The 14,150-nt window shown below is 42.9% G+C and overlaps 1 protein-coding gene across 2 annotated transcripts in view; it reads left to right on the top strand.

The window, feature by feature from the left end:
* Positions 1-14,150, top strand: part of GPATCH1 (G-patch domain containing 1) — a 43,793-nt gene that overhangs the window by 27,050 nt on the left and 2,593 nt on the right. For both annotated transcript variants that reach the window (XM_059382050.1, XM_059382051.1), the window contains 6 exons: positions 700-836; positions 1,359-1,525; positions 7,273-7,489; positions 9,092-9,199; positions 11,188-11,285; positions 12,243-12,391. In XM_059382050.1, the coding sequence (XP_059238033.1) occupies positions 700-836; positions 1,359-1,525; positions 7,273-7,489; positions 9,092-9,199; positions 11,188-11,285; positions 12,243-12,391 (876 nt within the window). The remainder of the gene's footprint in view (positions 1-699; positions 837-1,358; positions 1,526-7,272; positions 7,490-9,091; positions 9,200-11,187; positions 11,286-12,242; positions 12,392-14,150) is intronic.

Here is a 14,150-nt window from a genome sequence, read left to right as displayed (position 1 = left end):
AGTTTACATTTAAAAGGTTACTTATGCTAATTTTTTAAAAGATTTTTATTTATTTATTTGACAGACAGAGATCACAAGTAGGCAGAGAGAGAGGAGGAAGTAGGCTCCCTGCTGAGCAGAGAGCCTGATGCAAGACTCGATCCCAGGACTCTGGGATCATGACCTGAGCCGAAGGCAGAGGCTTTAACCCACTGAGCCACCCAGGCGTCCCACTTATGCTAATTCTATATAAAAGTTTGATACTTATTTGATTATAAACACTACCAAAAAGCGTATAAAATTGAATCAGAGGTTTTGTCAGAACATTTAAGTATATTTTTAGCAGTGCAGCTTTTCCTTTTTTTTTTTTTTTTTTTTTTTTTTTTAAGTGCGGGGCTTGAACTCACAGCCCTAAAATCAGGAACTGAGCTGAGATCAAGAGTGAGATACCTAACTGACTGAGCCACCCAGGCACTCTGGAAATACATTTTCAAAGTTAAATTCTAGATCTTACAGGAAAAAAACTGAGGGCTCTTACTAGGGAAAACCTCATTGGCCCTAAGGTCAGTCAACAAAATTCTTATACTGCTTTGAGAAGCAAAATAACCTTCAGGGACCTCTTAGCAGGTAGAAGAGCTAGTGGTGAAAAACGTGAGATGTTATTTCATAACATGAGTTGTTACTAAATTTATGTATGTATGTTTTCTCTTCAACCCACAGTTCAACTTTGGTTGGCTTACCAAGAGTAAAACGTGACAAATACTCAGTTTTCAACTTTCTGACGCTCCCAGAGACAGCATCCTCGCCTACAACTCAAGCATCGAGTGAAAAAGTATCAAAACACCAAGGCCCCGACAGTGAGTGGGGCTTCCTTGGTTCCATGTGCTGACCATGTTCTCAACCCCTATCCCATTGGGAAAACAGAAGTAAAGTCTTAAGGGTACACATAGTGCAAGCTGTCTCTCAATTAAGAGACTTGTTCATGTGAATACATTAGCTCAGGTTGTAGGAGTTCAGGTATCTACTGTTTGAGGTCGGGGCACTGCCTCAGCATCTGCCACCTTCCCAACACCTACAGGTTTGCTGATGTTCTTGGATAAAGCCATCATGGAGAGCTTTCCTTTTGCTTGCTAATTCTTTTTTTTTTTTTTTTTTTAAGATTTCATCTATTCACCTGACAGAGATCACAAGTAGGCAGAGAGGCAGACAGAGAGAGAGGAGGAAGCAGGCTCCCTGCTAAGCAGAGAGTCCGATGCGGGACTCGATCCCAGGACTCTGAGATCATGACCTGAGCCAAAGGCAGAGGCTTGAACCCACTGAGCCACCCAGGCACCCTTTGCTTGCTAATTCTGATATTACATCTGTGTCCTACCTTTCAGAATCAAGAAAACCATCCAGATGGGATACATCTAAACAAGAAAAGAAAGAAGATTCCATTAGTGAATTTTTAAGTTTGGCTAGATCAAAAGTTGGTCCGCCTAAACAAGAGTCCAGTCCGTTAGTAATCAAAGAGGAAGAACATGTGATGGAATCACTCTCAGATAAGGTATCGGGGGGTGGGGGGGTCCCAGGTTCTCTTTCCAGGCTGATTGTGGTATTTGTCTTTCTCTGTGATGGTGCTTTGTCATCCTTGGATAAGAGGGGTCTGCAAACTTTCTGTGAAGGGCCAGATATTAAATATTTTAGGCTTTGTGGACCATATCGTGTCTGTCACAATCACTCCACTCTGCTGTTGAATGTGAAATAAATTATAGGAAATGTGAAAAAGATTGGGTTCACCTATGTTCCAATAAAACTTTATTTACAAAGCTGACAGTGGGTTGGATTTGACCCATAGGCTGTAATCGCCAGCACCTGCTCTACATTACAGTAGTTTCAGTCATATCTTTGATCATGAGGAAAGATTATAAACTTCTCTGCCAAGAATGGTTTTCACTCAGCATCAACCACTGAAATAAAATTCAATATATTTTCTTTTTTGGAGAATATAAAGGAAATACCCATTGGGCTTTTTTTTTTTTTTAATTACTGCTTTAATAGTTACAAGTTGAATTTAACAAAAAGTTTCATTTCTAATAGCCTCATTTAAAATTATTATTTTATTTTTTATGGGGCGCCTGGGTGGCTCAGTGGATTGGGCCGCTGCCTTCGGCTCAGGTCATGATCTCAGTGTCCTGGGATCGAGCCCCGCATCGGGCTCTTTGCTCAGCGGGAGCCTGCTTCTCTCTCTCTCTCTGCCTGACTCTCCGCCTACTTGTGATCTCTCTCTCTGTCAAATAAATAAATAAAATCTTTAAAAAAAAAAAAATAAATAAAATTATTATTTTATTTTTTAAATGAACATGCATTAAAAAGTATAGTTCAGGGGTGCCAGGGTGGCTCAGTGGGTTAAGCCGCTGCCTTCGGCTCGGGTCATGATCTCAGGGTGCTGGGATCGAGTCCCTCGTCGGGCTCTCTGCTCAGCAGGGAGCCTGCTTCCTCCTCTCTCTCTCTCTGCCTGCCTCTCTGCCTACTTGTGATCTCTCTGTGTCAAATAAATAAATAAAATCTTTAAAAAAAAAAAAGTATAGTTCAGTGAGATTTTATAAACATATGGATTTATAGAGGAGCGCCTGGGTAGCTCATTCAGCCAAGCATCTGCCTTTGGCTCAGGTCATGATCCTGGTGGCTGAGATCAAGGCCACATTGGACTCCCTGCTCAGTGGGGAGCCTGCTTTTCCCTCTCTCTGCTTGCCGTTTCACTGCTTGTGTGTTCTCTCTTTTTCGAATAAGTAATCTTTTTTTTTTTTTAAGATTTTATTTATTTATTTGACAGAGGGGTCACAAGTAGGTAGAGAGGCAGGCAGAGAGAGAGGGGGAAGCAGGCTTCCAACTGAGCAGAGAGCCCAATGTGGGGCTTAATCCCAGAACCCTGAGATCAGGACTTGAGCCTAAGGCGGAGGCTTAACCCCCTGAGCCACCCAGGTGCCCCTCAAATAAATAATCTTTAAAAAAAACTGTGGAACCATCACCACAATCAGGAAGCAGATGGTACTATGACCCCAAAAAACTCCCTCCTGTCATACCCTCCCCTCTCTGCAAACGCCTGCCAATCACCGATCTCTTCTCTGTCTCTCTAGTATTGTTCTTTCCAAAATATTTAAATGGAATCAGACAATATACATATATAACCTTTTGAAACTGGGTTCTTCCACTCAATATCAATATCTTTGAGATTCATCAGTAGTGTAATATCAATAGTTCATTCCTTTTTATTGCTACTCTGTTGTGTGGGTGAGCCACGGTTTTTGGTCGTTCACCCTTTAAGGATGTAGGGTTGTTTCCAGCTTTTGGCTCTCGTAAGTAAAGCTGCTTTCGGCATTCATGTGCAGAGTTTTGTGTGACTATAAGTTTCCATTTCTCTAGGTTAAATAACCAGTAGTGGGATTGCTGGGTAATGTATACATGTAGATTTCACTTTATAAGAAACTGCCAAAAAAAAAAAAGAAAAAAAGAAGGAAAGAAACTGCCAAACTTTATACCAAAGTTCTTGCTTTGTGTATATGAAACTCTCCTGTTAGGTGCATACACATTTAGTATTATTTTATCTTTTTGCTGAATTAAATCTTTTATCATTATGTAATATTACTCTTTATTTTTGGCAATTTCCAGTATGTATTTTTTCATCTTTTTACTTTTAGCCTATTTATTTCATTGTGTTTAAAGTGGGTTTTTGGTAAAGAGTATGTCATTGTCCGTGTGTCCTTTTTTAATAATACATTTAGATAATCTGTATGTTTTACTTTGTGTGGTTTAGCCATTGGCATTTAATGCAATTTGTTGTTATATTTGGATTTGGGTCTACAGTTTTGTTTCCTGTCTGTTCCCACTCTTTTTTGTTGCTCTCTTTCTCCTTTCTTACCTTCTTTTATATTACTTGAATAATTATTAGTCTACGGTTTTAATTCATTTATTACATTTTTAGATTTTTAAAAAATTTTATTTATTTATTTATTTGACAGAGATCACAAGTAGGCAGAGAGGCAGGCAGAGGTGGAGGGGGAAGCAGGCTTCCCACTGAGCAGAGAGCCCAATGCGGGGCTCGATCCCAGGACCCTGAGATCATGACCTGAGCCGAAGGCAGAGGCTTAACCCACTGAGCCACCCAGGCGCCCCTAGATCTATTTTTTAATGATTGTTCTACAATATACATGCCTACTTTTTCACAGTTTACTTAGAGTCAGTATTGTACCATCCTAAGAGGAGTGTGGAATCTTTACGTCTAGGTCCCTTTACTCTCCTAGCTTTTTATGATGTTGCCTTATGTATTACATGCAAACACACTGAAAACCTTAGGAGAGTTTTCTAATTTTTGCTTTCAGTTGTTATACATGTTTAAAGAACTGATGAGCTGATAATCCTTTTTATTTATTTATTTTTTAAAAGATTTTATTTATTTGACAGAGGGAGAGAGAGAAAGGGAGAGCGGAAACACAAGCAGGGGGAGTGGGAGAGGGAGAAGCAGGCTTCTTGCTGAGCAAAGCCCAATATGGGGCTAGATTCCACGACCTTGCTGAGCCAAAGACAGCTGCTTAATGACTCAGCCACCCAGGCACCCCTGATAATCAGTGTTACTTACTTGGATATTAAGTATGACTGTTGCTCTTCTTCCTGAAGAGCCAGCTTTCTCCCCTACCATTTCCTCTGTCTGAGGAACTCCCATGTATTTAGCTTTTATTTTTTTAATTTAATTAAAAATTTTTTAAAAAGATCCTATTTATTCACTTGACAGAGATCACAAGTAGGCAGAGAGACAGGCAGATAGAGAGAGAGGTGGAAGCAGGCTCCCTGCTGAGCAGAGAGCCTGACACAGGGCTTGATCCCAGGACCCTGGGATCATGACCTGAGCCGAAAGCAGAGGCTTTAACCCACTGAGCCACCCAGGTGCCCCTTGACTGTTATTTTTTAAATGGCATAAAACCTTACTAAGGGATTCTGGCCCTGTGCTGTGGTGGTTAGGTGAGAAAGCCTTCTAGATTTTCCCAGAAATCGTGTTGAGATAGTCTTTAGATAAGTTTGCCTGAAAAAAGTCTTAGTTCTTGCTTTTTCACTTATTAGCCAGATGACCTTAGGAATCTAGCTTCCATTCTTTGGGTTATTTAATTTCTTTCTTCGAAAACTCTTTCTGAGTTGGTGTAGCATAAAGGGCCAGAACTGTCTGTGAACACGGGTATATGCCAGCTGGCGTTCAGTTCCAGCCTGCTCACGTGACGCTCACATCTGCCAGAAAGACCGCAGATTCCTGGCTTTCCTGGGGAATTGTTGCCATCAGTCCCTGGGCTTCCCTGTCAGCCTCTCTCTCCTGAATTCTTAATATAATTTTGAACAATTTTAAAGCAGTCTCAGAAGTTTAAACATAATTTAGGTACTTTCGTCCCCAAACCATGAGCATAGGTTACCAACCAGGTGCCAGGCTCTGCTGTGTTTCCTTCAAGACAGGGCATTCCCTATAGAACCACAGTACCTCGTCCATCAGGGTCTGGAATTGGTGCCCATGTATTCCTGCTGTGTCTAATCCTCAGACCCATTCATGTTCCACCACCTGTCCTAATAATGTCCTTTATGGCAGAAAGTGCAGCTTGGGGTCACTTGTAGCATTTAGTGTCACTGTCACGCTCCTTTAATCTCATTCCGCCTGGTACAGTTCCTCAGTCTTGCAGGAACTTGAGGCTTAAAAGATGACAGGCCCGGATTCTGTAGAGTGTCCTCAGTTTGGGCCTCTCTGATGTTTCCTAGGGATTGGATTCAGGTTCTGCCCTTTAGCGGGGGACTACCTCAGAGGGGCCAAGGCTGGGCTCGCACTGCCTCCAGTCAGGTGGTGTCTGGCGTCAACTTGTCCCGTTGCTGGGGCTCGCTTTGGTCCCTTGAGTAAGGTGGTGTCTGCCAGTCTTCTCCATGGTAAAGTTAATTAATTTCCCCCCTCTGTACTTAGGAAGTACTTTTATGCATTCATTCCTTCCTAATTTTTACTAACTTATTTTAATGACCATCAAGGAATATTGAAATATATACATATCCTGTTCCTCATCAAACTGTGGGCCCATGGTTTCCTGTTTTATTTAAGGGCTAACTCAGTACCCTCCTTACTTATTTCAGTGCTCAGATGGTCTTAGTTTCGCCGACTGGAGCTCCTTTAGGTTGGCTTCTGTGTGTTTTCGGGATGTCCCTCTTACTCCGTGAGTTTGTCTTTGCTGTCTGGGCACAGTGATGTCTGGGCTCATCTTTGTGTTGTTTCTCAAATCCAGCTCTGGAATCAGTCCTTTCTCCAAGGTGGCCTGGTTATTTTTAGTGGGGATTGGTATACTTCTCTTCTTTAATTTTTTTTCTGGGAAGAGAGTTTACTCTAAGACTCCAAACATCACTGTCTGGTACCAGTTTTCCTCCTGCGGGTATTTGTAACTCTGCTCCAGAAACTGGAGGTGACAGGGTACGGGGAGTGACCCCGCTGAGTGAAGAGAACCAGGTGAGAGAGTCCAGACCCACTGCCCCAGCATGCATTTGCACTATGAGTGTGTCCTTGTGTCAACCCTTGTCTGGCCTGGGTTCTTGAGAGGGCACAGTGGAAGGACTAGAGTGGATTCTGAGACCCGGGGCTCTCTGTCTGGTCGCTGCTATTGGCACTTAGCACATTGGATTACCCCACGCCTGTCTGGGGAGAAGCTGTTGGTGGGGAGGGGTCGTGTCTTCTTTATGCCTTTGCTCTTTGTTAATTTAATTGAGTTTGTCCCAAGTCACTGCTTGTGTCTCTGGCAAATCTGATTGTCCACAGCTGGGCTTCGTTGTAGGAATGGCCACGTGTGATCGCAGAGGGAAGTTCTATGTCCATGGTAGCCACATGCTCCCAGTGCCCTTCCCATTTTCTCGCCAGCATTTTTTCTGAGTAGACGGCCTTCATGAACCTCTCATCTTGGGCCTCTGAAGGCTTGATTGATTCTTGTAAGCAGGCCAGAGGCACTGTGCTAGTCCGCCCTGCTTTTTGTGGGTCCTTTGCCTCTCTGATGCATGACTGATGTCGAGGAAAGTCTTCAGCTGCTCCTACCGGTCGGCTTGTTCTATAGTGGCTGCATCAGAAACATCACAAAAATAAATGTCACATGAGCAGTCATCGTTTAGTTAGGCAGAGCGTGGTTGTAGAACCCACGTACCTGAACATAAACGTGTGTGTGTCTGTCTGACTGTGTTTCTGTCCACCCAGAAGGTCTGGCTCCCCTCACCTTTACTTCATTTCTGACTCTTATTTCATTGTTAATACAGAATATCAGCAAAGGTGTGGATTCACAGACTGAAGGAGAAGGGAGCCGCCCATCCATGGACTTATTTAAGGCCATCTTTGCCAGCTCGTCTGATGAGAAGTCCTTATCCTCTGATGATGAGCAGGACAACAGCGAGGATGATCAGGCAGGTCCTGGGGATGGCGACTTCAAAAGCTCCCACGAGACTGACTCAGTGGAAACCTCATCTGCGGCACACGGTGCGTGGATACTTCAGCTTTGGGGATCGAAATAAGCAAATGATGTCTCTAGAGAAGCTGCCTCTTTGTTTGGTGTAGAGTTCTTTTTTGTCTTATTAATTTAAATTCAATTAGCCAACATATAGTACATCATTAGTCTCAGAGGTAGCGTTCAACAATTTATCAGTTGGGTAAAATACCCAGTGCTCATCACATCACATTAGTGTGTAGTTATAACCCAGGATAATTAGCAAACAATGGTGTTTTAATCTTTCACATTTTTAAAAAAGATTTTATTTATTTATTTGCCAAAGAGAGAGATCACAAGTAGGCAGAGAGACAGGCAGAGGGGGAGGGGGAAGCAGGCTCCCCGATGAGCAGAGAGCCCGATGTGGGGCTCGATCCCAGGACCCTGGGATCATGACCTGAGCTGAAGGCAGAGGCTTAACCCACTGAGCTACCCAGGTGCCCCAAATCTTTCACATTTTTAATGGTGGCATCAGATATAAATTTCTGGTGTATTTTTAGAGTAGCCGTGTTTGATAATACTGATTTTCCTTTTTACCCTAGTTGAGAAGAATTTAAAACTAGTAAAATTTTTGTTTAAGAAATAGATTATTATTATTTTTTTTTTTTTTTTTACCTGTTTGATGATGAGATACTAGGATTCTGGGCAACATTTGGGTCTGAGGTATACAAGGGCTCTTCCCCGTGCTGGGAGTTTTGACACAGAAAAGGAGACCATTTGGTGCTTGCAAGTGTGAGAGACTTTCCAGATGCTTGGGTGGGTGAACAAGAATGTCTCAGCCTTTGGGCGGCCTGCTTGCCTGTCAGTCTGTGGTGGACTTGGGTGTAATTTTTTTAGTGCCTTTAGCCAAAAAGTTACGGAGAGGTATTAAATACTGTTTATTCTTATGTGATTTGCAAACACCTGTTTCACATTTCTGTGGGGGAAAAAGCCACCCAACTTCGTTTTTATTTCAAAATGATTTACACTTAAATTGTAAAAGCTTAAAAATATATAAACAGAGAAAGCTTAAGTCCCTTGGAATCCTACTTCCCCAAGATAAACATTGTTAATACTTTGATGTGTATTTTTCTGTACTTTTGTGTTTTTCTTTCCACTATCTGAAAACAGTTCTCAAAAAAAAAAAGATATTATTACTATGAACATGGTAATTTATTTGTATTCAGCTTTTCCCCTCTTTGATAATTTATTTTGAGTGAAGTTAAACTTTCTGAGCTGGGACATAGTCTTAGATCCCTGTTGGTAAGTTTTTGTTATCCTCAGACGACATCTTTCCTTGAGGCCATCTTTTAACCCTTCAGGGGTCAGTGAGGTGGTCCCGAGCATGTGCTGTGCAGACCCCTGTGTTGCAGCCGCTGGTGCACTTGGTGCACTGACTTCCCAGCTCAGATGTCCATGAGGTTTGCGGTCAGGTTCGCATGTTCACAGCTGTATCCTCAGGGCCTGGCGTGAGCTAGTTAAGCAAAGTGGTGAAAAAAAGCACACATTATCTGGTGGCAACAGGTATTAATTGAAGAATCAAACACATTAGGATTAGTATAATAGTACTTACTGTTAATATAAATAGACAAAATTAATACCCTGGTGTTTTCCAGCTAGCGAGCCGGCACCCCAGCAGCCCACACCTTCCTTCCCAATACAAAAGCTGCAGATAGATGAAAGAGAAGCCTTCGGCCCGCGGCTGCCTCCCGTCTTCTGCCCCAGTGAGTTGAGAGCTCCTTGGTTCACCCGTTTGCGTCGGCACCTGTGTCTCCCCTGACCTGCGACAACTCTAACCATGTTATTATCACCTCTACCCGTCTAATCCAACACAAGGTCAACCACGCACATACAGTTGACCTTTGAGCAAGGCGGGATTTAGGGGCGCCAACACCACGCACAGCCGGCAATCTGCCATATAACTTTTGACTCCCCCTAAAACTTAACTACTGATAGCCTACTGTGGACTGGAAGCCTTACCAATCACACACACGATTGGTTAACACTTCTTATGTATTTCATATGTATTATATTCTGTATTCTTACAGTAAAGTAAGCTAGAGAAAAGAAAATGTTAAGAAAATCATAAGGAGAGAAAATACCTGTGTAGTACTGAGCTTATCGAAAATAATCCACACATATGTTTCTGGTTTCTTTGTTCTCAGCCACATTTTGAATCTCATTGCTTCCCCCGAGTGCCTAAATGATAGCTCTTGCTTTATAGCCCCAGAAACCTTTCAGGTTTTTTTCTTTCTAACACCTAGATAAGTACAGTAGCATCCTGAGCGTCTCAGATGTCACTTTGAGAAATAAAAACAGTAAAAATCTAGGACACAAAGGTAGGTGAGGAATTTCAGGGAGAAGCGTTTTCGGAGGCTTTTTTTTTTTAGTTTGGCTAATGTAGCAAATACAGTAAAAGTAATTCTGTCAGAAGTAAACCCTGCCCATCCTCCTCCCCCAGGATCAGTCAGCAACGTCTTGAATCGACATCTTGTTAAAGTATGTAGACTGGCTTATCCTCTCCTTGAAGGCCAGCTTAGCAAACATCTGATAACCCAGCCCAGGAATATAGATGATATATTTCTGTTATTTACTTTATAGCTTCCTATAGCACCCACATATAAATACTGATTTATGAAGCTAGCCTTCAAAGAGGTGATTAAAAAAAAATGTGAGGTTTTGAACAGCTGCAGTGAATGTATTTCTGATATGCTTTAGTTGTTCAGATCTTCAGCTTAAAATAAGTGCTTCAACATCTAAAGCTGTTACTTATGCCCATTTCCGGACCACCCTTGAGAGCCTTGTAACAGTTAATAACTTGATTTTGTTTATGGGTTATCAAGGGGAAATGGTTTTTAAAAATTAGCATTAAAAAAAAAAGGTTGGGGAGGTCAGATTTTTTTTTTAATTATTTAAAAGATTTTATTTATTTATTCGACAGACAAAGATCACAAGTAGGCAGAGAGGCAGGCAGAGAGAGAGAGGAAGGGAAGCAGGTTCCCCGCCAAGCAGAGAGCCCGATGCGGGGCTCCATCCAAGGACCCTGAGATCATGACCCGAGCCGAAGGCTTTAACCCACTGAGCCACCCAGGTGCCCCGATTGGTCATTTTTGATGACTACATACATTGTGTTCTTTTGATGCTTGTTTTCTAGTGTTCAAGCTTATAAGACAAATTCATATATAATGTGCTTTCATAAGGGAGGATGATGTGAGAGGAGCTGACATTTATGTGCCTAATTCTAGGCTCTGGGTTTCATGGGCCTGGTTCCATCCAACCCTCTGTTGAGAGAGCAGGGATTCTTACCGTCTCTATTCATAGCTGGGGAGACTGAGGCTTGGAGAAGTTGACCAATGAACGGAAGGTCACAAAGCTGCGGCTGGCAACCTCGAGCTGAGGTTCAGACTCTGGTGTGTCTCTGAGCTTGCCCAAGGATGTTAAAGAGAAAGACTTGTGCAGTCTGGTCCATCTGACTCATCCAGCAGATAAGGCTGTGGCCAGGGACTGGTCTGACACCGGTGGAGTACTGAGGTTTCTGGCGGTTTCTAAATATAGAGCCACCAGGTAGACATGCTAATTCGTTTGTTTATCAATGAGGTGGGGCAGGAGTTCCACCTTCATGTTAAACATTTACCTAGGTCACCTTCCCAGTTCAGTAAGTCAGTCTTCATTTCCCCCAGCAGATCATGGGTATGTTACATTTGCGTTTCAGATGTCCGTCAGACGCTTGAGGCACCTCAAAAAGAGAAACATAAAAAGAACAAAGAAAAACACAAGACTAAGAAAGAGCACAGACGGAGGAAAGAGAAGGTGAGTACCTTCTGGGGTCCTGGGACTGGATGTAGGCTCTGCTGTGCCTGCTTCTGTCCTGGAGACAAGCTCCGCCCCGCCCCCCCATCTGGCCTGCATATCTCCTGGCCAGATGGGGGCAGGCAGACCTCTGCACACCTTGGCAGAAATGTAATGCTTCGATTTTCAAGAGCTTTGTTTTTCTTTTAGACAGAGTATTTTAATTATTCAGTTGCACTCAGAACAGTTTATTGCGAACATTGTGAAAAAGACATTTGAATACTTTAGAGTAAGGGTTGAATATTAATAGAATAGCATTAATTAGTCATTCATTCAATATTAAATGAGGATATTATTTGGAACATTTTTTTCTCCACAACTTTGTCATCATTACAAACAGAGATTTGGGTCCATAGCTTGCTATTTGAGGTAAGGGGAACTTGAAGGAGGGATGTGCTTTCCCCTGACACCTCTGCCCCTGTGATCTGTGTGTTTCAGTGATGGCACAGGCTTTTAATTTGGTTAATGTGAGTGTTGGGTCCCAGAGTGCTCTGGGCAGTGGTGGAATGGAGGACAAACAGCTCCATGATTGGCTACCCGACAGAAAGCATTCCTGAGCATGGAAGATGATGGAAGATCTTTTGTAGTGACAGGAAAAACAAAACAAAACAAAACAAAACTGGTGCTGTTGGGTTGAAAACCAAAGTCATTTGTTTCTTACCAGTGTATCTGCACTTCTCTGACCTTATACTGGTTTCTTCTTTGTGCTTTTCCACCATGCTTGTGCTCAACTACATATCAGAACAACAAGCATGTCCCAAGCTGTCCCATAGGAGGCTCACTCCTGATGAGGTGTTCTGTCTTTGCTCTTGAATGACTCCAGCAACCAAATGCCTCCTTAGCCTATCCGTAGGAATTGGCCGAGAAACACCCATGTGTCCTCCCCACACCTACCCCTGCCTCGCTGTTCTTTTTCAGAAAAAGAAGCACCGGAAGCACAAACACAAAGGCAAGCAAAAGAATAAAAAGTCAGAGAAGAGTAGTAGTTCTGAGAGTACGGACAGCACCGACAGCCAGAGCGATGGGGAGGGGCCTACAGACCTGTCACCGCAGGAGCTGCTGAGAAGGTAGGCAGTGCGGGACGGTGGTCTTCAGAAACCTTCTGGAGGCTTGTTGGAATCGTGATGTATTACCACTGTGAAAATTCAGACCTTACAGATAAAGCTTCAAGTGGTTCTTTTTTTTCCTAAAGATTTTATTTATTTATTTGACAGACAGAGATCACAAGTAGGCAGAGAGGCAGGCAGAAAGAGAGGAAGGGAAGCAGGCTCCCTGCTGAGCAGAGAGCCCAATGCGGGGCTCGATCCCAGGACCCTGAGATCATGAACCAAGCCGAAGGCAGAGGCCCAACCCACTGAGCCACCCAGGCACCCCCTTCAAGTGGTTCTTGAGCAGTTCTTCAAACCTCTCTCTCCAGAAGCCTCTGCCATCAGCTTCCTGCCATCAGTCTTCCTTCAAGACTTTTTTGTTAAGTGTTTCACACACATACACACACACTCACACACACCATACATACACACATGTTTTGTTGCTGTGCATTTTTAAAATAAGTAATACAATTTTATCTAGTGTAAATCAACCAAGTATGAACATGCGGAATGAAGAAATACTGCCAGATTACTTCCGGAAGTGGCTGAATCCACTTCATCTTGTTACTACATCAGTTACAAACAGTTCAGAAATGTTTGCCAGCACGATGGGCGAAGAATGGCATCTGACTTCTAATTTGTGTTTCTGGGGGTAGTACTGGGGTTGAGTGGCTGGAGGACAGCCTTTACCCATATGCTGTCTTGGGAGTAACTTGCTCACATTCTTCGCACAGTGTTGTGTTTTCTGTTACATTGTTTGTTTTACTTGTGTCAGTCAAGTAAGGTACTATTTTACTGATTTTTAGGAATTAAGAAAGAATAATTCTGGATATGAACCACCTGTGTTTTAGTGTGTTACCTGTCATGTGGATTTTTTTTTTTTAAAGATTTATTTATTTATTTATTCATTTGACAGAGAGAAATTACAAGTACACTGAGAGGCAGGCAGAGAGAGAGAGAGAGAAGGAAGCAGGCTCCCTGCTGAGCAGAGAGCCCGATGCAGGACTCGATCCCAGGACCCTGAGATCATGACCTGAGCCGAAGGCAGCGGCTTAACCCACTGAGCCACCCAGGCACCCCTGTCATGTGGATTTTAACTGTCTTTGTTGTACAGAAGCTCTAATTTTTGGTGCCCTCAGTTTTACTGATGTTTGTGGTGGTGGGGGTTATGTTTCATATTTTTGTCTCCTAAAGGCCTCCCCTAACCCAGGATGTTACATATGTATGTAAGCTAGTCTCCGGCTTTTATAGTTTTGTTTTTGTTTAATCTGTTTGGATTTTTTTTTTTTTTTTTTTTTTTTTTTTGGTGACCAGAGTAAAGTAGGCATCTAGGTTCCCTTTCCCCAAATGGCTAGCTAGTTGTATTAGTCAAGAGAGTGAACTAGCGCCAATGAGGAAGAATTCTGGCATCCCAGAGGCACAATAGAGGGTAAGGAAAACCAGGGGGGCACCCAGCTGGCTTAAGAGTGTATGACTCTTGATCTCAGGGTTGTATGTTTGAGCTCACTGGGTGCTGCACTGGGTGTAGAGAGTACTTAAAATAAAAAAGAAAAGAGATTAATAATTAATAAAAGAAAACCAAGAAAGGTACTCAGGACCCCAGCTTGTTCTGCTTCAGTGCATAGCCCTCCTAGGAGGGAATGGGTGGAGGGTGGCGCTGGGGGTGATTGTGGTTCTGCCTGGATGTCGTAGCCTTCACTGCCACATGGCCTGGCCACCATGGGGCTGGGCAGGAGAA

Source organism: Mustela nigripes, chromosome 17, assembly GCF_022355385.1.
Source record: "Mustela nigripes isolate SB6536 chromosome 17, MUSNIG.SB6536, whole genome shotgun sequence".
NCBI lineage: Eukaryota > Metazoa > Chordata > Mammalia > Carnivora > Mustelidae > Mustela > Mustela nigripes.
The sequence above is the reverse complement of the archived record's forward strand: the minus strand, read 5'-3'. Positions and strand labels throughout refer to the sequence as shown.